The 22,277-nt window shown below is 50.9% G+C and overlaps 8 protein-coding genes and 1 pseudogene across 8 annotated transcripts; 4 read left to right on the plus strand and 5 right to left on the minus strand.

The window, feature by feature from the left end:
• Positions 1-1,341: 1,341 nt before the first annotated feature.
• Positions 1,342-3,711, minus strand: SAPIO_CDS9869 (uncharacterized protein; the record flags this gene model as incomplete). Its single annotated transcript, XM_016791161.1, has 8 exons — positions 1,342-2,010; positions 2,104-2,418; positions 2,526-2,710; positions 2,769-2,859; positions 2,919-3,054; positions 3,122-3,220; positions 3,276-3,408; positions 3,516-3,711. The coding sequence occupies 8 exons, from the start codon at positions 3,709-3,711 to the stop codon at positions 1,342-1,344; spliced, it is 1,824 nt and encodes a 607-aa protein (XP_016639005.1).
• Positions 3,712-5,567: 1,856 nt separating this feature from the next.
• On the plus strand, positions 5,568-6,490 carry SAPIO_CDS9870 (Complex I intermediate-associated protein 30, mitochondrial; the record flags this gene model as incomplete). The annotated part of the gene is made up of 2 exons (XM_016791162.1): positions 5,568-5,643; positions 5,718-6,490. 2 exons carry the CDS (start codon positions 5,568-5,570, stop codon positions 6,488-6,490), a joined length of 849 nt encoding a protein of 282 aa, XP_016639006.1.
• Positions 6,491-6,938: 448 nt separating this feature from the next.
• On the minus strand, positions 6,939-8,141 carry SAPIO_CDS9871 (annotated as a pseudogene; the record flags this gene model as incomplete).
• Positions 8,142-8,962: 821 nt separating this feature from the next.
• SAPIO_CDS9872 (Uncharacterized protein) lies at positions 8,963-9,601 on the plus strand (the record flags this gene model as incomplete). The annotated part of the gene is made up of 3 exons (XM_016791163.1): positions 8,963-9,125; positions 9,184-9,362; positions 9,434-9,601. The coding sequence occupies 3 exons, from the start codon at positions 8,963-8,965 to the stop codon at positions 9,599-9,601; spliced, it is 510 nt and encodes a 169-aa protein (XP_016639007.1).
• A 2,583-nt stretch (positions 9,602-12,184) lies between these two features.
• Positions 12,185-12,628, minus strand: SAPIO_CDS9873 (uncharacterized protein; the record flags this gene model as incomplete). Its single annotated transcript, XM_016791164.1, has 3 exons — positions 12,185-12,315; positions 12,369-12,455; positions 12,511-12,628. 3 exons carry the CDS (start codon positions 12,626-12,628, stop codon positions 12,185-12,187), a joined length of 336 nt encoding a protein of 111 aa, XP_016639008.1.
• Positions 12,629-14,739: 2,111 nt separating this feature from the next.
• SAPIO_CDS9874 (uncharacterized protein) lies at positions 14,740-15,374 on the plus strand (the record flags this gene model as incomplete). The annotated part of the gene is made up of 3 exons (XM_016791165.1): positions 14,740-14,939; positions 15,045-15,264; positions 15,342-15,374. 3 exons carry the CDS (start codon positions 14,740-14,742, stop codon positions 15,372-15,374), a joined length of 453 nt encoding a protein of 150 aa, XP_016639009.1.
• A 219-nt stretch (positions 15,375-15,593) lies between these two features.
• On the minus strand, positions 15,594-17,247 carry SAPIO_CDS9875 (Uncharacterized protein; the record flags this gene model as incomplete). Its single annotated transcript, XM_016791166.1, has 4 exons — positions 15,594-15,629; positions 15,683-16,984; positions 17,044-17,096; positions 17,169-17,247. 4 exons carry the CDS (start codon positions 17,245-17,247, stop codon positions 15,594-15,596), a joined length of 1,470 nt encoding a protein of 489 aa, XP_016639010.1.
• A 755-nt stretch (positions 17,248-18,002) lies between these two features.
• Positions 18,003-19,097, plus strand: SAPIO_CDS9876 (Uncharacterized protein; the record flags this gene model as incomplete). Its single annotated transcript, XM_016791167.1, has 3 exons — positions 18,003-18,756; positions 18,832-18,937; positions 18,998-19,097. 3 exons carry the CDS (start codon positions 18,003-18,005, stop codon positions 19,095-19,097), a joined length of 960 nt encoding a protein of 319 aa, XP_016639011.1.
• A 25-nt stretch (positions 19,098-19,122) lies between these two features.
• Positions 19,123-20,751, minus strand: SAPIO_CDS9877 (uncharacterized protein; the record flags this gene model as incomplete). The annotated part of the gene is made up of 3 exons (XM_016791168.1): positions 19,123-19,279; positions 19,386-19,937; positions 20,000-20,751. The coding sequence occupies 3 exons, from the start codon at positions 20,749-20,751 to the stop codon at positions 19,123-19,125; spliced, it is 1,461 nt and encodes a 486-aa protein (XP_016639012.1).
• Between the last annotated feature and the right edge of the window lie 1,526 nt (positions 20,752-22,277).

Below are 22,277 nucleotides of genomic sequence, written 5' to 3' on the forward strand. Positions count from 1 at the left end.
AAGTACTTAAATTCGTTGTTCGCTCCTTCTGACTCTTTCCCCTCATGAAAATCGCCAAAATCAAGCCAAAAAATTTCTTCACCCACACTATCAAATGTCTTTCCCATTAGCGCATGCGACCTCCCCCATCTTGGCGCTATTACTTGTGCTTGACCAAACCTTCACGTAAGAAAAGCCCCGTCCTGGGCTAAGGCCAAGCTTGCAGAGCCCATTCCTTGTCATTCCCTGTCAACAGCTCCTCGCCGCAAAGTGCGACTGTCGAATCGGAGGGCGGCCCACGTCTCATCGGGGCATAGTGTGGGGGTCCCCTCAATCACACGAGACTCATGGAGTATCCCCGATCACCTTCTCCCTCGCCGAACCCGGTGACGGTTTCGTCCCGTTCGATTATGGAAGCATGGGTTCTGAGCCGATGATAGACGACTATCCCTGTTTTGTATGTTTTGTATGCCGTTTCCCGTTCCACGACAGCACGGGATGTTCCTTGGGTGTCGTGATGCGTATCCGAGCGTGGGGATTGGTTAGCATTGATCAGATAATGGACATGATCTTACATCCAAGTCGAATCCGCTCCTCTGCTTCATGAATACTTGCTCGTCCACCCTTTCAGCTGCGAATATTACCTGCCTACACCTCATCTACATTGCTACTCGTCGAACAAAGAACTTCTACAACATCGTATACACTACCTGGTTACCCAGGCTCTCTTCCAAGCAGGGAAGTCTAAGAACATTAAGAGAGATCACCGCCTAGTTTCAGGCAAAGGATCACAGGAAAACCCATTGATGTGTGCAAGCTTATCAACCCTATCAAAGACTAAACGAAGCGGCGCTGCTCTGCTAAAACGCCCAATTTTAGAACGCCCGTTTAGTGTCCAACGACTCCACGCCATGCCTCAATGTCTTGTCAACTAGACCAAACCGCTCGAGTCCAATAAAAATATTGCAAACCGATAGTGTTTTCAACTTCCCAAAAGCCACCTCTCATAGAAAAATTGGAGGGAGGAATAAAATGCGGAAACCTCAGCGAACCCCGCCGCATCTTGTGATTGAAGCCAGGCAAAACCCATTGGAAGATGCAAAGGTTATGATCGTAAAGCGAAGCTCCGTTGTGCCAAGAAGGGAAGAAGGGAAGAAAACACAAACCGGGGGATAGAAAGATGAGGATGTAAGTTGACTGCTGAGGTCGATGCTGAGGTCGATGCTGGGGGATATTGCTCGCGAAACTCGAAAGAAAAGAAAACGAAATGAAAAAGAAACCATCTGTGCGGCTTGCGTTCACCTGAGTCGCCTTGTGCCATGCTGGTTAAACGTATCGGCGCCTCGATCAGCTACCTCGGAATCACTGCTGAGTGGGCTTGGCTTCGCCGAGGGTGAGAGGCACCCGAACAAGGAGAGTCTGCCCGGTAGCGGTCGTTAAATACGCGAATTGCCAAGGGACGTGAGGCTGAACTTGGTGGGCAAGACTAATAGGAGCGCCAACATTGGGGAAGCCGGGCAACATGCTTGCGGCGGCAGCACCCTGAGCCGCAGAAGCAGCCAAGTGTGTGAGGCTAGCATCGACGTTGCCTCCATGCGCAGGAGGTCCAGAAATGAACAAAGGGCGCTGCGGTGCCTGCATCAGTTGCCGGGGAGCACCATAGCCGTGGTTGTCGAGAGAGAACTGGGGAGAGTAAGTGCTGGTCCCCGAACCCTGACGCAAAGCAACTAGCTGCCGCACCTGTGCATTAATTTGTCCATTGATGCCCTCTTGCGCAGAAGCGACGTGGTCCGGTTGGGGTTCAACTACCGGGGGCTTGTTCACGGGCTCGGGCTGATGCGGTGCAGGCTGGACTGATGCAGAGATGGCTCCATTAGCGCCGCGGCGATGGGGAGGAACGGGCGCAGAAGCAGCCTGCCGGCTCTGGTTTCCAGACGCCACACTCTGATTAGACACATTCGCCCGGGGCTGACCACCAACGAACCTCCTCGGCTCAACCTTGACGTTCAATCCTCGAAGTCTCAAGCCGTTCTAGATAGCAAGAACACGATTAGCAGGCATCCTAGGAGAAGCCACCGGGCGAAGAATGCTACAAAGGGGACGCGTTGTGTTTGAATCACTTACCAGAGCGGAACAAGCCTGATTACACATCTCATGATTGGGCAACTCGACAAAAGCGTAGGAGCCACGCTCCTTGCGGACGATTCTAATGCTCTGGACATGATTCGTCACCGGGTTGAAAAGCGCTCGGATTTCGGCCTCAGTCACGTCCCGGGGGAGGTTGCCGCAGTAAACCGAACGGCAGGCTTGATGCATCTGGTGCGTGGTCACAGTACCATTTGGCATTCCGCCACCGTTTCCTCGTCCATGAAGACGCCGGGCCTGGCGGTCCAAGGCCGCTTCGTCATAGTGCTTAGCGACCCAGGGACGTTGAAACGTCTAAAGCAGTCTCCATGTCAGTCTTCATTTGTCGCGGGAAATGATCGAATTCCAAAAAGGAAAGATACGTGCTGGTGCGATTGGAGTGCATGCAAGGTAATACTTACGCGACTCAAATCGCGGTGTTCATCCCACTGCTCAAATTGAACCTTGATTCCATATCCGCGATCAAACTTCCTGGCTAATGTGCTGGGAGCAACCTCAACGCTGGCGTTTCCAAGACCCCGGATGGCCATCTCAACCTCATCAACCGTGATGAAGGCGCCGTCCTCCCGGTATACAAACCAAAACACTAGTCCGATATCAGCAACTAGTTATAAACCGAGTGGTGTCTCGAGGTGTATACTTACATTTGCTATTCGAGCGTTCGATGCGAATGGGCCGTCCGAAAACGGGAATGCCCTTAGCGTTCACTGCTGCCTTCTCGGATTCCTCGACTTTCTACAACTGACTTAGCATTTCTTCCGGGAAAAGCAACCAGCCAACGCTCTGAAGCTTACACAAAACTGAGCGAAGGCATATGGATTCTTGTCGGGCCCCGAAGGGCGCTTGATTTTGATGAACGGAGTGCCCCATTGAGCAAAAACCTTTCGCAAAGCGATCTCAAGCTGTCGGTCCGTGGCAGCGAAGAGCAGGCTAGGAGAACCGAAAGTTAGTATATTTCTTAACGGTACTAGTGTTGGGTACTGAAAAGCTTGCTTACTTTCCAACAAACAAGCAAGCCTTTGTCGGGTAGACGTCTTGCGCATCGAATTTTCGGCCCTGCTCTTCAAGAGCGCGGCGAACACCACTCATCGCAGAACTGTTTTATCCATTAGTCGAAGACCTAAAAAATACGGTCGCGCTGGAGAACATACCTCATCGTATCTCTACCCTGGCCCGGGGCCGGGTCAGAGGCCGGACCAGAAGATCCCGGAGCAAGATCGGCAACTTGATTCATGTCGTCCTCGGCGTAAATCGTGTTGTAAAGAGGTTCGATAAAATGGTTTCCTGTAACAGGTCATCAGTACTAAGATTGAACTGGGCGGATGGAAAATCCCCAGTTTAAGATGGATCATTTCTCCCATGAAACAGAACTTCAAGGTGGGTCAACTTACCGACCGCGTCCGATACCGTTCGACGTTGCTGAGACTTCAATGACTGCGCGATAAGAGCGAACTGGTCAGGCGAGTCAACGTGTGACGACGAAGCCGACATCTCTCGTTCACTAGAGTCTACCGGTACGAAAACGTCTAGATTTCGTATCGCCGGGGCGGTGATCCAACTGTCGCTTACAGCGTTAGCGCGCATCATCTTGGATTATAATCTGTCTGCTAACAGCGAAGAAACGATAGCGATAGTTGTGATAGAAGAGTGGTTAAAAGATGATGAAATATCCGATTCCTAGAAATCATAGAGGATAAGGGAGTCAAGAGGGACATGATTTGGAAATGGACTAGGACAGGGGGATAAAACGAGAAGGGGGAAGAGGTTGGATCCAAGACAAGTCAAGTTGCCTCGAGGACCTGGAACTAGAGGAATACCCAGGGCCATTGAGGGCAATTGTGACAGAAATGAAAGCCTTTTTGAAGGGCTTCTGCAATGCTTGCCACAACAGCTTGCCCAAGGATCGTGTCTTGGGGATGGGGTAGGACGAATTGGGAAATGGCAAAACGAAGGACACGTAAAAAGGGGAGAGGCCCATATCGCGAGCAGAAGGGGGAAGCTAGAAACAACTCACTCTTCGCAATTTCGCAGACACCTTGAAAACAATCGGTAAAAAGACAACAGAGATGTGTTGGGGCTTCCAGGTGAGTGCTGAGAAAGATGTAAGGGTGAAAAAGCTTCAAAGCCCTAAAGGTAGAGTTTTGAAGGAGGTTTTAGTCAGGGACTTGGGGTTGAGGCTCAGGCAGAAAGTAAGGGAGAGTGAAGGAAAAGGCAGGAAAAGATAACTGCTTGAAAGCTGTGAAAAAGGAATGTGCTCACCGAATAGCTTTGGCTGTGGAAATGTTCTGTGATAATAGGATGGTCTCCTTTGAATGATCCAAATGAAGTTTGGAGTTTGGGGAGAGGAAAAGTCGAAGTTCAAGGATGGCATCGAAGAATTAGAGAAATATATATAGAAAAGCTCTGGGCCTCCAAATCAGTAAAGATTTCTCTCTTGCCTGGAGCAAGGGCTTGCCTCATTATTTTCATTCAGTTCAATAAGGTTGTGATTCACGAAATCATTTACAGAATCACTGGAGCAACAGTGAATTATAGCCCATGGTGGTGGAGAGGAAGGTTCGATCCTGTCCTGCTTCAGATATCTTACGTTGTTCCACTCAGCAATGGTCAATTCGATTGTGGGAGATCGGGCATCACGGGTTTCGATTCACAGCAATACCAGAGACCAAGCCACTACCATCAGAATTTGCTCTTTTCCCTGAGGTACGATGGCAAGATGGCTTGAAAATTTGGGGGAAATGTCATGTTTCTTGAAGTTTTGAAATAGATTCCTCGAATGCTCTCGCAGACACAACCACACACACAATTCATCCGGCTAAGATATTACTCCTCCTTTTAAAAAGTCATTCGAGCTTGAACTCTTCTTGGCAACCTGTAATATTTCTGCCGTTAGATACAAGCTATTGGATTTTGAAATTGGCCATCTAAGTTGATCTCGAGGGGGAAAAGGTTCGGGAGGTTTGCTGCTAGACTTACGACCAACCCAGACAACCCTCTTCAAGTTCACGTTGCAATATCCACTTCACCCTGGAATCAACGCCAAACGCCAAATAACATATTTAAGGAGCTTCTGATGTTACTCTCTTGTTCTTGTCGGTGTTGAAGCAACTAAGGTGCAGACCAACATGGAGGGACGTCGTCGTCGTGGAGGTCACGTGACCAGACACGGAGCCGATGTAGGTCCACTTTTTTTTGGAGGTTGAGGCCTTCCACCTCGCTGCTTCGGACCTCAGGTCTCGGCCCAGACTCTCCGGTTCGAACCGCCTATCCACCAAACTACATTCCTAAGGACTTTTGTCCTGGGTAATGGCACGAATTCACCTCTTCGAACTTTCTGTATCAGCTATGAACTAAGTTCAAGCCGTCCCGGGTGTTCCTGAACCTGCAGTAGCACATTTTTCTACCACCTACGATCATAGCTGGAGCCCCTCCTCGACGGCACCATGAGGCCGACGTTTCGCTTATATAGGGGTTTCGTGGGAAGGAGTATGGATGAACTAAAGCGCTATACCCAGATTGGTACGTTGACCCCCCGCGACAGCAGCGAGACCCTTCCGAAACCCCAGACTGACCTAAAACCCTCATTATGGCAGCCGTTAATCTCGAAGCTATCCGTGGCCCGCAGGGCCCATACGCCCTCCACGCCTTCGACAACCCCGAATCCGTGAAAGAATGTAAAATATTATCCGACGCCGATATTGGCGGCTTCTCCCAGAGCCATCTCGAATGGCACCCTTCCGAATCCTCTCCGCAAACAACCACCACTCTCAAATCCCCATCCTCCTCAACCCCCCACCTCCCCCAAACCGCCGGCTACGCCCGCTTCTACGGAGCGATATCCACAGAACTCCCCAAAGACCGCCCCGAGATTCAGCGCACAGGCTACGCAGCCTGGCGCACGCCCGACCGCAAACCCACTATATTCGGCCGCAGCTACTGGAACATCGACCCTTACGACTACCTCGCCATGCGCATAAAGTCCGATGGCAGGAGCTACTTTGTAAACGTCCAGACAGAGTCCATCGTGCAGACAGATCTGCATCAGCATCGTCTCTTTGCGAAGAGGCCCGGTCAGTGGGAGACTGTGCTGATTCACTGGAATGATTTCGTGAGGACAAACCATGGAATGGTGATCGAGCCGCAGACGGAGATTCTGAGGCAAAAGGTGAAGAGCATAGGCGTGGGGTTGACGGATAGGATACCGGGGCCGTTTGAGCTTTGCATCGAGAGGATATGGGCTACAAATAATCCGGAGGATGCAGATACGGAAGATGCGCCGCCTATGAGCACAGGGAGCCTGAAAACGCGCTCGGGAGAGAAGGTCGGGTGGAACCCTGGCTCAGAGGAGCCAAACACAAAGGAATGAAATGGAGTATGTGTGTATATTTTGGGAACGGTTAAGATACTAGATAGAGCCCGCTGCACCTCGTGCGGGAGGGCCGGGCATTGTAACATACGAATATCCCCCTGTATATGTCAAGGTTGACATTCGTTTCTACGCCGCTTCCAATAACCATGATGCCCTGTGTGCTGTATACTGTAGCTAGTTCCCCGATAGTAAGACATCAGTTGCTGCCGCCTCGTGTCCAGCCATCGATGGCGAGGCTCTTGCGTAACTACTATCTCACTAGTGTGTCTGAATGCTAGAAAAGTGAACGAAACAATGCTTGAAGGTCTGTCCAATTGGGTTCTATACCGAATCTCTAATGCGAACAAATGCCTCCCCTCAACCTTGCCCCAAAATAAAATACAAAATAAAAAAAATCAGAAAGATGATACTCTACATATGGAGACATAGATTTTGCCAAAACCATCTAATACAGGTCCCGATGCGGCCGTGACGTGATCTCAAAAGGAATACTCTCCTCTAACTGCTTCAGACGCATCCCATGCTTAGCCTTAATCATAGCAACCACCATCTCATTATTCGGGCAGGGCACGCCCAGCTGTTTCCCTCTCCTGATGAAATATCCGTTGAAGGAGTCGATGTCGACATTCCGACCTTGCGCGAGCACGGCGGCCATTCGACTCGGGGTCGGTTTCATGGACCGAAGTTTTGCGAGACATACTTTCCTCAGAGACTCTCGCTCGACCATGTTCCGGATAAGCGGCGAGTGCTCAACCTCGGGGAGTGCGGCAACCACGTCCTGAATCTCGTCTAGAAGCATCATAATGAGGCTCATACCCCATTTGATCTGGGTAACCTCATCGTATCGGCAGCCCACCACGACGCAGACCGGGTCGACGACGGCGGTGAAGATCATCGCTTGGAACTTGACGTGGAGCCATTTGTGGAACGGCGTTAGTTGAGCGTTCAAGTGTAGGGACGTCTTAAACGAGCTGATGAGATCGGCGGCGAGTGGTGACTCCTTGGGTGGTCTGGAGGACTTGGGATCGATCGGTACAAGACGCGTCTTTAGTTCAGGAAGCATGTGGACCTCGCCCTTCTCTGGGCTAGAAGCGGACGGTTTGTTGAACGTAGAAGTATTCCGATTCCGGCGGAACCGATCAGACGCCAGGTGGCCGAGCACATATTCAGGCTCGGCGGCACCCGTGCCACCAAATACTGTCTCACTCAGTTCCTCGGCAACTCCCAATCCATCGTGCACGAGACAGAGCGTGGTTTCGCTGTCGATACGGTGTTTTAACTTTTGCATTTGCTTGACGCAGTCAACGGCGGGCCCCGTCGTCACTAAATTGCTGATGTGTCCCTGCGAAAGGGTCGCGCGATCTGTCTCCTGCTCGTCACGTTCCTCGTCCCTCCTCAAGCCTCGTCGGGAACCCGTACGCCCGTGGTTTGGGTTAAATTCCAAGTCTACAATCTTGTTGCGAGTAGGCTTCAGGAGATGAACCGAGTCGTAGAGAGGTTGTAACTCGAAGGCGAGAAATCGAGCTTTGGCGTCCGTGCCTAATATGTGTAGCGTCCGGGAAGCATTGGCATCAACGCTTCGGTCTCGGGAAACAACAGGAGGAACGGGTAGCTCAAGAGAAGGGCTTGTCTTTTGCAACGCCCACATCCCATCGCCACCTCGGGTCCAGAGTGCTGAAGGTGACTCGTCTTTAGCTGAGGTATTGGTAGTACATGTTGGAGAGATATTGGTTTTGGAAGTTCGTGTCGGTTGAGCGGAAGGGAGTAAGGGTGGTCTAGAATGGTGAAGGGTAGATGGTTCTCGTTCGGCAGCGCTGGTACCGGTACGGGAGCTTGAAGGGGAGTGTGTCCGGAAGAATCTGACGGGTTGAGATCCAATGGCCGCCCGGCCCACGCCAGTGCTACCGTGGAAACATTGTCTGAGTATCTGAGGTATCCGAGCAGTAGCTCGGCGGTCTGCTAGGCTGCTGGCCACAGTGATGGTGAATTGGGACTGGATGGTGGATCGATCGTGGCCCAGTTGACCACGGGGAAAGAACCCAATGATCTTAACAGAGGCGAGATTAATGGATTAAGAGCATAGTCGTCGAAAAAGAACGCCGCCACATATCGTTTTTAAAACGTGCGATTCGGGTTCGTCGTCAAGATGGCCGGGAAGGTCTCCAAGATTGATGGAGACAAATTCGGATTTTTCCCGCTTGACAGTGGCGCGCCTGATTTTCTGGTTCGGAAGGTGACGGATGAGTAATTTCGGTTGTTGCAATTCGTCAATCAAAATTGAATGCATAATTCAAGTCTGACAAACGGGGTTGGTGAAAAATCGGATAAATGCATATTGGGACTGACCAAATTTGTGATGCATTTTCTCATCATAGAGCACTGGGAAGACTCTCTCTTCAATACTTACCGTTCAACATCTCAGACAGCCATCTAGTTTTTGTCGAACATCCCTACATTTTTTAAGCCAAGATGTCTGTTCAAGACATTTCACCAGACCTGGACAAGCTCGAGGCACAGCTTGACAAAGTGGAAGCCACTATCAAACCGCTGCTAGAAAATATTTCAAACTCGACACAGCTGCCCCTGGTTGATAGGGCCAAATTGTTTACTTTAACCAATTATGCTCTTGAAAGTCTATTATTCTGTAAGAGAAGACCCCTCTCTTTAAGCGACATCTTTCTGACAATCAGTAGCCAGCCTCAGACTTCAAGGCGCAGATGCCCTCAATCACCCAGTCTTCACAACTGAGCTTAAGAGGGTGAAGCAGTACTTTGACAAAATAGAAGCAGCTGAGAATCCTCCACAGCCACAGCCCAGGACACAGAAAGTTGACACTGAAGCTGCTACGAGGATGATCAAGGCTGGTCTGGTATGCTATGCGCGGGCGCGCATCAAGTTTATCACAAATTTCGAGAAGGTTGCTAACGATGGCTCAAATAGTCGGATGATCAAGCACTGAAGAACAAGCTCGCGGAGCAGATTGCCAAAGAGAAGGCAAAGGCATTCCTCACCAGTATTGGCAAAAGGCGGCCCGACTCAGAACAAGGCAAGGACACGCCCACGCCCGATGGCAAGAGCAAGAAGCAAAAAAGGAGCAAGCAGTCGTAGTTTTCCATCTGGCTCCGGGGATAATCTTACACGCTGCATAACGGCGGCAAGCCATGCTAATGATGATCCAATGGCAATCCTTGGGAACACGGGACATGGCTAAGTCTGGAATTGCCACAGTTCTGCGATTACGGGTCGTCGGATACATCAGGGACGAGGCGATGATATCAGTCCCTGGGACCCGATTCCGGAATAGAATCAGAAGAACTAAAACGAATAGCCTCGCTCAGATGATTACACGAGGCGTGTTTACCCCATAGAGGGAGGTCTCCCAAGACCTGAGAGATGAGGAGTCAAACTGGAAGACAGACACTAGTACAAGCATGAAACCTTTAAGTTGATGAATAAATGCAAATAACAGTGCTTATACTGCCGACGTTCTATTGGCCAATGACCCCTGTTCCTGAGGTCGTGAGCATTTTTACAAGGGTAATACTGCCTCATAGTTTACAACTGCACGAACTCCACTGCGACGTCCTCCTGTTGGAACGGGCCAGTGGAGCCTGGATCCCACGTTGAACTTAATAGCGAAGACGCTAAATGCCCACTTCACTGACCACCTCGGCCAACATTCAATGTACTGAGGTAGGCGAAAATGCAATGAACAGCTCTGGCGCTCCCTTTGTTGTGTGATGAAAATGGCCATCCTGGTCTCCTTCCAACAATTGCTGAAATCGAAGCTCTACATCGCCATAGGAGTTGATACATAGCCTTTCTTGTCTGAAAAAGAAAGATCGCCAACCGTAGTCCACTTGCGATAGATCTGCGACAGCCTTCGGTGTATTCACCCATTCAAACTTCCAGCGCAAGAATGTTCTCGCCTGGGAGAAGCATGCTTCACCTACCACGGCTGCTGCTGCTGATAATGGTTGGGAAAGACATTTCGAGGTGGCAGCCGTCCTGGACTGGGAGCCTTCTGGCGCAGTATCCGAGCTTTCGGGGCTTTGTGCTCTACTTACTTTAACTGGTCTGATGGCTGGACGGAGAAGATCGAATGTATTCTCCATCCATTCTTTTACGAGGCTGCATCAATGAGAGTGGTATGATGGATTTAGATTCGTCGTTGGGTGATAGCCAACCCATTGTATCCTTATCGTAGCGAAGACCGCATGTTGGCATCGTGACCGATCGCCGTTGCCATACAAGTAGACTTCCTAGAGCTCCAGGGTCATATTATCGTTGCACACTGATTTTTGTAGAACTGTTCTGACATGGGTAAGATACCGGGCTGGTTCTGCAAGGGTTGTTGGATCCAACATAAGAGGTAATTGATCGTTTCTGAGACAATTTTTGATATTGAATATTAATGTACGTCGTACAAAGTCCCCTCTTGGGAATAAAAAGAGAATTCTCATTATCACCATTCTCTCCGAAATTCAGAGGCCTCGCCATCCAGGAGGAGATCTCGTGGTTCCCAAAAGTCCAACCCTTTGAATTGGGCGGTAAGATGCCACCTAATTTGATCAGCGTTTTCAGAACATTTCCGTTAGAGCTCTTCCGAGTAAACAACGGCCTTACAGTCCGGCTGCGAGCCTGGAAGCCCCGGCGGCATGTTTACGATATCTTCGCGGAGAATGGAGTCGTCGAGCCGAAGGCGCTTAACCCTCTGAAATACGTAGGTGAGTGGGCTGTGTAGTTCCTGAATGCATCAGATTGATTGATGCCCGTACGTACCTCACTGACTTCTCCTCCAGCTCCAAACGGCGCGTCGTTAAGGCCGAATACACCATATCAGCAGAGCTTAGTGTCCTGGAGGTTTAAAGGCGACGAGGTGATTGTGTATTCGATAGCAAAAGGTGAGCCAGATTTCTAAACTATTCTTCGTACCGAGAACTCTCATCAACGATGCTGTCACTGCTCTATGTAATGGCCTTTCCTCTGGTCAATGAAGTGTCTGCTGCTGTGGCTAACAACACTTAGGGACGACACTTCCGGATGACCTACTTCTCGTCCACGAGCGAACAGACCACTACTCCCTTCAGCCGGCGAGAATAATGAGCCTTGGCGGTAAATGAGCTCCTCCCAATATCACAGTTGCCGTTCTTGCTGGCTGACCGCGGCTAGAACTTGACGAACATATAACGCAGTTCCTGATGAGTCGCGGTAGAGTGTTCACGAGGGATCAGTGGCTCAAGGAATATCCCAAGGCGACTGAGTGGATCAAATAGGTTAACCCAACTGATGGTCGTACATCCAGCCCGGCCTGTCAATCTGCGCCCTCTTATGTATATTATGTACACTACCCTCCTCACTCCATACTCACTCCTGACTCCCCTTTTGGACTAGCACATGATGCATTTACAGCGGGAAACTGCGGTCTTGTGGTATTCTCGAGACTCTTGCCATAGTGCTGCTCTACGCGAAATATGATAATAGACTTGAGGCTTCGCTAGAGTATACACCCGAAAGACACGAAAGCAACGAAAGATAGATGAGACCGACCATAGACCCGAAGACTTGCATGTTAGCGTTCCGGTAACTTGGGAGTATCGTCTCCGCTCATCTGAGTCGCCCGTGCCCGGAAGCTAGGATAATAGAAGCCTAGTTGAAGAAACGAAGCTTGTGGGTTCGACGGTCCGACTCTCATTTAGCCATCCAAGTTTCATCGAGCCCTTCATCCAAGGCGTCCTCGTAAGGGTGCCCGTCTATCCAGTCACCCGGGGTTTCCTTAATGGCGTTCTTGTCATAAAACTCGTCCAACGATCGATTCAGTTCTAGAGTGGTGTTAATGTCATTTTTTAATCAGCTCGGTTCAGTATTGCCTCACCTTTGAGAGACATGGCGCGGGACGGTTGAAGGGAGAACCTAGCCAAGTACTCATTGATAAGAATCAGATGGCCCGGGATAGGTGTTCCTGTACACGCGGTTCTGTTAGTCTAGGATGAAAAGAGAGCAAGGAACTTCGCGACCTTTGGGAATGGTGAAAACAAAGGGTGTCTCGGCACTTCCTCCCTCTTCCTCTCGCTCAATAGCCTCATCATAGTTCTGACGGATGATTTCCTGCATCGAAAAGGTATTGGGTTGCATGATGGCACCATTGGAAATTCCTATCATAATTGTTCAGTCATTTACGTCTAGGTGCAGTGATAGAGGCTCCCTACCTGATCCCGTAGCGTGTGGGTACACGCGACCGTCCTCATCCACAATTACCCCTTCATCATGGAGATTGTCTGGATCGCTGTTGTATTCTCTGTGATCATAGAGCCTTGACCCTGGGCGTGGACTGTAATAGTGGAGTGTGGCAGGAAAAGTGGAATAGATGGCCTTTACCGAGAAATATCGCCTCCGAGGAGGGGCGAACGCAAGTCGGCCCGGACGGAGGGGACGGAGGGTTCGAGCTACTCGCACAATCATCTTGACGATGGACGGTGCGCTGAAGGGATATGGTGATGATTGAGATCAATGATGCTTTGAGCGATATGAGAATTGCTCAAGCTGTTTCAATTGATCAATGATCAGTTGATCGATCCCTGCCCAGCTGCAGCACACGCCACCGGAACCAAACCGCGGGTCTTATCGCTTGAATGTCGACTCTGTGCAGCGGAGCAGCGGAGCTGCACAACGCGCTTTCTTCGTATGATATATTAATCATCAAGTTTTACACCATTCAATCTTGATGTTGATACTTCGTACATGGATGCCTAATCAAAATGCCTTGGGTAAGTCCAAGATGTGAAAGTAGATTTGAAGGTTTCAATGACCTTGTAAATGCTAAGCGCTGACAGGCTTCAACATGTCGTTCATTTGAAATCAACCATATCAACTCGGAACCATGTTGGCTTGCCATGGAGAAGGAGAATAATACACTGAAGAACGGTAATTGAGAATATGAACTCGGCCTTCTCCCCTTTCGAACCGCCCCCCTAATACTGAGAGAACGAATCGGCCTTTTCTTAGCCTTCGCTTCTGTGATAGACTTTTTCTTACTAAGGCCTCTCTAAACGGTTCTCTGGCTTCTTCTCTGTATCGTCTAAATGCGTAGAGCTTGACTGCCTGGACTCGTTGAAACTACGATGGCGAATACGCATCCCGTCAACAGCTCGATACGAGAGGTCGACGATAATTCATGGATAATTGCAAACAAACCGCTGCTCTCTCGGCAGCGCTCACCTCGACTTGATCAACCTTCGTGGAGTGACGGCGACGGTTCGTTCTTTGCCCTTTCAGAGGCCATTTCCATTCCTGAGTCTCGGCCATTCCCAGACGAGCGAACTCCAAAAAGTCTACGATGCAGGAGGTCTCTCCGCAGTCTGCCGCGTCGGCGTAGCGTTTATCAAAGTAAAAGAGGTTATTATACTAACAGCGACGCGGGAGCATGTTAACTCTTTGACTACCTTCACAAAAATGGCCCTCGCAGCTTAGATATCTTAAACGTGCATTACCATACCGAGTTCAACGGGCGATATTACATTGCCCTCAGTAAACTGCAGGGCCGGACACTTAGCGAAGCATGGCCCGAGATAGACGAGATGACAAGACGCGACTACGTGGGTCGTATTGCCAACATCTGCCAAGAGCTTGCGCAATGGAAGGGTGCAAGTATCAGTGGCGTCGATGGCTAGCACATATCGGACTTTTTCTTCACCAAGCTTGGGGATGAGAAAAATTGCGACCCTCAGCACCTCCTGAGCAACTGCAAGGAGTGGAATGGATCTTCCGGTCAAGGGTGAGGACGCGCGGCTGGATTGGAGACGCCGAGGCTGGCGGGATTCGCTGATGTCGCTGATGAAGTGGTGGATTTGGTGGAATTCTTGATGATGACCGAGGCGGGAGAGGCTCTTCTTTAGAGGAATATTACTCGATACATCAATACATCAATTGACCAATTGACCAATTGTCAGATTGCCGTTGGAATAAGGCAACAACAGACTATTAATAGAGGCTCGGGACCAGAGGAATGTGCACGTGATAAATTTTGGAGCAATCAGAGGGTGGCAATTCCCGACTTCATCCCGGAAATAAGTACCTCAGTACTTCGGTATTCAAAATAATATCCGCTAAGCAAGCTCCGAAAATCTTCGACCAACTTCCACCCATCTCAACATAAAAGAACACCTCAATCTTCTCGCCCTTCGACCTAAACAACGGCCAAAACCTTCCAATCCCACTAAAAACCCACACAACAATCCTCCAAAAAAATGCCTCGCCGAAACACCTCTCGCTCCACGGGCATGCGCGCCCCCGCCCGTCCTACCGTCCCCGCGCAGGCTCCTCCTGCACAATCCCGACCTGCCGCCACGATGGCTGCTCCTCCTGCCCAGGCTGCCGCTCCTCCCGCGCCTGCGCCCGCGGTTTCCCAGGGCCCCGGCCTCTTCGGACAGATGGCCAGCACCGCCGCGTACGTCTTTTTTTTTCCTCGAAGTTTTCTTTTTCTTCTCTTCTGGCTTGTTCCCGAAGTTGGTGGTTCTTGATGACGGTGGAGACTAACATTGATGATGTGTAGTGGTGTCGCGATCGGTTCCGCTGTCGGTAATGCCATCGGTGGCCTCTTCAGCGGCGGCAGCTCTGCGCCCGCGCCCGTTGAGGCTGCTCCCGCGGCGAACGTCCAGACTCAAAGCCAGCAGGCCCAGAACAACTGCGCTGGTGCGGCACAACAGTTCACCAAGTGCATGGATGACCACAGTGGCAACATGCAGATTTGCAACTGGTACCTTGAGCAATTGGTACGTTCATCGGCTTCCCGCTACATCCGTTATTGTTAAGTTGGAGTAGTATGCTAATGTTATTGTCCTGTTAATAGAAAGCTTGCCAGGCTGCTGCTAGCCAGTACTAAGAGAAAAGAAAATTGTGCAATAAAATGGTCTTGGGAGCGTTTGGGAATAATAACTTGATACGATACACATAGAACGGGCGGTGCAATTCGACTCTCCGCTTTCGATATTACATGAAAACTACTACAACTGTATAAATACAAATCTTGCACATGCCCGCATCCTTATTCGTATTACACTTGAAGTGCCCTCTTATTATTGATCAAGGCATCGGTCAAAGCCTATTCCTCATCATCCGGGCGTGGTTCGAAGTTCAACTGTCACATGTTAGTAGCTATTACTCGCCTGGGAAGATTGTAAAGAGACATACCGAGTTCCCGTTGTAGAGTTGATGATCCCGCCTTCGCCGTTGTTCGGTATCATGTAGAGTCTGGACCCTTGCACCGGTAGTACGCGCTTGCTGTTGAGAGCCGAGATCTCTCATCTCGATCTCCTCGGGTGCCGGATTAGGAGGAGGGCCGCTGCTGAAAATAGTAGAAAAGAATGAGAGAATGAGGGCATATAGCCACGAGAAGAGACCTCCACTACCACTCGCAGACGATCTTGATCTTCTCTGGACTGGAACGAGAACAAGCGTTGCCGAGGGTGACAGACCGAGGTCCTCTAGGCTGTTGCCCTCTTCGGCTTCCTCAATGACCCTGGTGGAAGTGGGCGATAGAACAACCCTGAATCCGTAGGGAGCATTGACATCGTCTTTCCGGTTTTCATCTACCCACTTTCGGACATCATGGAGAAGGGTTGCGGTATTCGGGAATCGATTTCGTATTGTCGATCCGTCGGAAAGACGAACAACTAGGGCCGTAAGGCTACTACTAGGCTTCGCTAGATTTGTCGCCGGCACGGTGGCGAGGGCAGCAGCCACCTCACCAGATGTGGGTTCACGCACCGCCGCTTCTCGGGCCGCTCGGCGGTCGGCCTTATCGTCCTCGATGCGCTTCAAAATGCGCTTACGCTCTTCAGCTGCTTCTTTCTGCCTCTTTTTGATATCGTCGGCGAGCCTCTTCTGTTCTGGCGTCCGATATTTACCCGTGTCGTCAGACTCGGGGTCTGTTTCCTTTTCCTTTCCTTTTGCTTTCCGCGCGTAGGCTTCGAGAGCCTTCCTCTTGGCTTCCTCTCGCTGTTGGTTCAGTTTTGCTGCACGTTCAGCTAGCACTGCGTGGACAGAGCTTGAGCTGCTCTCGGTGGTGGTTTGGGGCGTGCTCGAGGAGGCAGGAGTAGGCCGTGAAATTTCTGAGACGGTCGAGACTTGTGGCTCAGGGTCTTGTTCTGCTTCTGACGAATCTTGGGCTGGCGTCGGGGCGGTAGCACTGCTAGCAGTACTGGGGGTAGTAGGAGCAACGGTAGTGGCAGCAGGGGCGGTCAAAGGGGTAGTCTCCTGTGCTGCAGATGCTGACTCTGGTTCTGGTTGTAGTATGTCAAGAGCAGTCTGGACCCTATTGGTAAAGTCATCCTTTGATGTGCCTGCGGCGATATACTCTTTGAGCTGGCCATTTTTGAGGATGACAAGAGTAGGAACTTTTGGTATAGGGAAGATGGCGGCCAAATAACCCGCCTCTTCACTACCAGTCTTCAATCGAAGGGCCACTGTTTTTGAGGAGATGGCATTGTCAATCTATCATTCAAAGTTAGAATCTATTACAACGCAAGAATTTTATAAATTCATGTACTCACGGACTCCTCTTTCAAATATTCATTCTCCCAGGTTTGGCTTTCATCGCCATCATCTAAGGGTGCAGTTAGTGAGGTGTCCTTCACCAACAGCAGGCATGCATTCCAACATTAGAGGCAGCACTCACCTGTGACGAAACAGACGACTGCTTTATTATTTTGAACCGCCGAGGCAAGGGCCTCTTGCAAAGACCCGGAGAAAAACATCGCGCTCGATAAAATGTAAGACTGGTTCGGTCTCGATCTTGCTGGGATGAAAATAGAGATGTTGGTTGTCAATTCCGCGACCGTCAATGGACGAACGTTGATTGCTGAAGAACAGCGCTGGAGGATCGAAGTGAGTGATGAGGTTAAGTGTCCAGTTGTTGCCACTCCATGGGCGTCGGCTTATAATTGGGCCGTTGAAATTTCAATTGTTCAGAAGCTTCAGGCAGTTACGTTCCACCACCAGAAGCTGAAGCTCCCACCACATTATACGAGTCGAACTCTCAATTTTATCGTTCCCAGATATTCCCAGATATTCCTAGCGACCAATCGATGTCCCGGCGGACTTCCTTATAGCTATTGAGAATCTAGCGTAATCCATCACCAGTAATCATGGCAAAGTGTGAAGCATCAATCTATCACAGGCGTAACTCTCAAGCCAGCAGCAGGGTCCTCACAGCAGCTTCGTACTTCAAGACACGGGGCTGGTTCTGATCGGCTCCAACGACCGGTGTGAGATAGACGTAATCAATGGCTTAATCTGATATTGATACTATTAAATAGAACTATCTTCTGATTGATATATGTTGGGATGGTGAATGTTGGATCGATGTCCAGTCGCCGTGGTGTAGATGAGCCGATATTCTCCCGGTACCATTTACATCATGAGCTTCCCATGAGCGTCACCAGATTTCTCCATCTCGAAAAGTTCCTTACCAGCCGAGATCTCCCTCTGCCCATCTCGACTCCCCTCCACCATGAGCGCCGCCAAGGGGTTATTATTCCAACCCCTCCGCCTCCTCCGGAGCTCCCACTCCTCCCCGCTCACCCAATGCCTCCGAGTCCCTAAACCCTCCCCCGGCCGCGGCCCCAACTTCTCAACCACCCCACGCTCCCGCCGCGACCCCGTCGAAGAGCGCGACTTCATCTCCCTGGTCGACCAACCCCCGCAACTCGTCCGCTCCGGCCGCAAGCACGGCGTCGGCATCCTCTTCCTCGCCCTCATCCCCGTCACAGCCTTCGCCCTCGGAACGTGGCAGGTCAAGCGTCTAGAATGGAAGACGGAACTCCTCGCGAAGCTCGAGGACCGTCTCACGCGTGATCCTCTACCGTTACCGCCGCATATCGACCCTTCTGTTGTCTCGGAGTTTGACTACAGGCGAATCCTTGCGACGGGGCGGTTCCGCCATGATCGGGAGATGCTTATTGGGCCGAGGATGAGGGATGGGGAGCAAGGCTACGAGGTTATTACGCCGCTGGAACGTCAGGGCGATGGGACCACGATTCTTGTTAATAGGGGCTGGATTGCGAAAAGGTTTGCCGATCAGAAGACGAGACCTGAGTCTCTTGTCCGTGACGAGGTGACCGTCGAGGGCCTGCTGAGAGAGCCGTGGAAGAAGAACATGTTCACTCCCAACAATCGGCCAGATAAGTGGGAGTTTTACTTCCCGGATGTCAAGCAAATGGCCGCGCTGGTAAACAGCCAGCCCATCTGGGTGGAAGCGACACTAGGTGTGTGCTGCAATCATAGTCCCATGTCATTAACCATCTTTTTTTTATCAACCGCTAACCCCAATATCAACACAGTCCCCGAATACCTCCTCCTAGCCGACTACCAGGCCCGTGGTATACCAATCGGGCGGCCGCCTGTCGTGAACATCAGAAATAACCATGCCCAATATATCTTTACCTGGTATCACACCCCAACTTTCCCCATTTTCCTGAACGCCGTAAAACTAACAATCCCTTCCAGGTATGGACTCTGCCTCGCGACATCAATTATGTTATACATGGTGGCGAAGAAACCCTCCTCCGAAATAGCAAAGCGAGTGCGCATGAGTAAGAACTGGTGATCTGGGGAAACAAATGGGCCACACATCACTCCTCCTCTTCTTCTTCTGGGTTGTCGGCAGTCTTGCGCCGACGTTTCTTGGCAGGGACGGGAACTGGCATTCGGAGGTGCTGGAGCAATTCTCTTGGTAGATGCCTCTGCGCCAGCGAAAACGGCGTCGTAGAGGGACCTACTTGGCGCTGCCTGTATAAAGTGTAACAATATTAGACCACTCATCTTTCGTACTAGATGTAACATTTTCTGATACCCTAGATTATGAGGGCGAAAAAAAAAAATAGACGAGACATACCTTCGCATTAACGTAATAACGTCACTTTCATCGATAGTCTTGCGTCCAGCGTGTTTCGCATAGGCCTGGAGGGAGTCCCCAATTTGTTCAAAGAACCAGTCTGTCGCCTGAGATAGAGCATCGAGTGTGTCTGGCGTAATCTTCGTGTTCGCTACGCCACTGGTCTGGGCGAAGGTTTGTGCTAACCGCTTGATTACTGCCGGAGGAAGAGATGGGTACTCGATGCCGTACTGGGATAGCTTGGGGCCGCGCTTTCGTTTCCTCCGGGGTACTTGCCCTTCCACCACTGCTTCTGTGGCGTCCTCCTCCTCCTTCCCCTCCTCGACGGGTTCTTCGTCCTCAAAACCAAACGGCCACTCGTCGCCGTCATACTGCGGCGCCTCGCCCTCGTTGTCACTCGCTTCTAGTGGAGGTACAGAGGACTCATCGCGAGGAGCTGGTTCAAGATTCATCATAAATGTACTCTCATTCACATCGGTGATGACATCGAGACCAACGCCACTCTCACAATTGAGGGCCAGAGTTGTCCGCCTTCCCTCGGTTTCATCGATGCTAAGGAGAAATTAGTGCCTTTGGTTGGAACCAGGAGGTGGACCGCACCCCAAACCACATACCGTTCGAATGTGATATCCCCCAACGCCGCGCCCAACCCCCAGTCTTCAAACGTCATTATGGGGAAGTTTGCGCGGTCATCGCCGCCATCCAGATTAACTGTCCCGGTAACATCGCTCAAATCAACGGTTCCGAAGCTTCCCCTCGACAATCGAGAGGGTTGTTCACTGTAAGCCCGCCGGGGGAACTCGACGGATTGCATTGTATAGTTTTCTTCCTCCAAGCCAGACGATCGAGGAGGTCGCAGATCCGAATCGTCATCCACATCTATTGGTAACGATAACCGCGGCGCATCAATCGGCAACGAGTCGTCATCGTCTTCCTCGAGTACCTTGGCTAGGGACGTTCTCCTCTCCTCTCCGGGCGAAGATGAAGAGGCAATGGCCTGCGATGTAGGAGCTAGCATCTGGCCCAGTGCACGCAATATGTCCCTGGGCGTCTCCCGCTGCTCCCGCATACTACGCCTCCGGCTCCTCCCAGGCGTAAAGATTGTCGCGCGGCGAAGATCGAGGGCGCGAATGGCCGCGCGGGCATGTGGGGTTGGAGCATTGGGTTTTCGTCCAGATGCGGATTGGCCGTATCGAACTGAGCTGAGGAGATCGCGGGCGGTTGTGTTGTTGAGGGGCGTATGGATGGATCTTCGGGTTGAGCCTCGGGATGGGGGATCTGCGCTAAAGGCTCGACGAGAGGGAGTTACTACCGTTATTTTTGAGGGCGGGCCTGTTGGCGTTGTCGTGTTCGACGGGGTAGACATCTCGGCGGCGGAAAGATGACGGTCGAGGTAATCGTCTGGCTAGTATGACGTCCTTGCCAGGGCGCCTAAAGACCTTTCACGATAACGCATACGGAAAGGAGTCACCGAGCTAGCTTCGATATCACCTGGTGGAGAAGATATTTCGCAGATCGTAAGCTGCTGTAAGTCGGTTCACGATGCAGTGCTGTTGCAGCTAACGCGTCTTCCCGCTTTGGAGTGCACGCGTGTGAGCGATAAGGCTGCGGACGAGGTACAAGGGTACATGTTCATAGTGGGGTAGTTCTCAATTGGCTTCGGAAATAATCCGGAATATCCCAAGCTATGAAGTTCCCATGATGCTCGACTGTTCGCTTTTGAAGGAGCAACTCTCGCTCCCTCCAACGAGTAAGAAGATCATGGACAATGCGAGTTCAGTGTGGCACGACACTCGACCTTCAGTTGCCCATTTCGGAGCATTTGTTGATGCATAATCTCTTGCATCTAAGGTAAGCCCAAGCCGTAAGAATACGGTATCAATCAAGTTTGTAAGCGGCCATAGCTGGACGCAAACTTTATCAAATTCGACGGCGATCAATGGGTCCAAAATGCACTCGAGCAGTAGAGAAACAGTTTCATGGGTCTTTGACTCTAAAATTTCCCGGCGCTCCTTGGCTCAAGTGGAGTGCGCAATGTCCAATCTCTCACGCGCTCTTGAATGAATACATCATCGCCCCGCTGGGAAGGAAAGCAGAACAGGAGCAGATTCGCTCGGTCGTTCTAGGGGTTCATGATTGTCGCAGGTCATTCTCGAATCGACGAATCACCGCCGCTAGCTTCCCGCCCTGACCTAGGCTTACAGTGGTTGCAGAGCCCCTTGGAAGACTCCTTCCGAACTAGGTACGACGCCGATTTGTTACAAGACATGCATCAAAATGGACGTCTGGACCTCCCTCCGCCTCGACATACTGGAAGGGGGGTTCTGGTAGGAGCTCTGGGGTCTTAGTGGTCTGAACATATATATACTTTGGAGCACAGCTATTTATAGTGACCTAGCGAAGTATTAGGCCGTGAACACAAATACTCTTGGCCTAGCCGATACTGGTCGATGAGCCGTAGGATCGTAGTCGTGTGTCTATCTGATCGAATGGGACCCGATATTGTCCCAAGCGAACATCGCTTCGCTGAGTAACTGCAGTGTCATGGCAAGGATAAATTGCTTGGCGATGAGAGACGATTTCAGACCTGAGGCTTGTAGGGAGAGCAGCATTCCATTCTGGAACAAAGCCGCAACACCCATGGAAGTTCACCCCAGCCTGTCAACAAGATGAGTGTAAGCTCCGTGGGTTATTCGCCAAGCCGAAGAGGCAGGGTAGCAATCGCCGATGGCTTCCAGCCTTCCGCTCACACACGTCACATGAATTTGCCGTAGTTCGTACGAACTGAGTGATGCCATTCGCCTCCCACCAATCCAATCACCGTGTCATCGGCATCGTTCGTGCGAAATCATGCCCACCGGACGGATAGTCGTGGGAGTATAATCAGACAAT

The sequence above is a fragment of the Scedosporium apiospermum genome (genome assembly GCF_000732125.1).
Source record: "Scedosporium apiospermum strain IHEM 14462 chromosome Unknown SEQ_SAPIO_0154, whole genome shotgun sequence".
NCBI lineage: Eukaryota > Fungi > Ascomycota > Sordariomycetes > Microascales > Microascaceae > Scedosporium > Scedosporium apiospermum.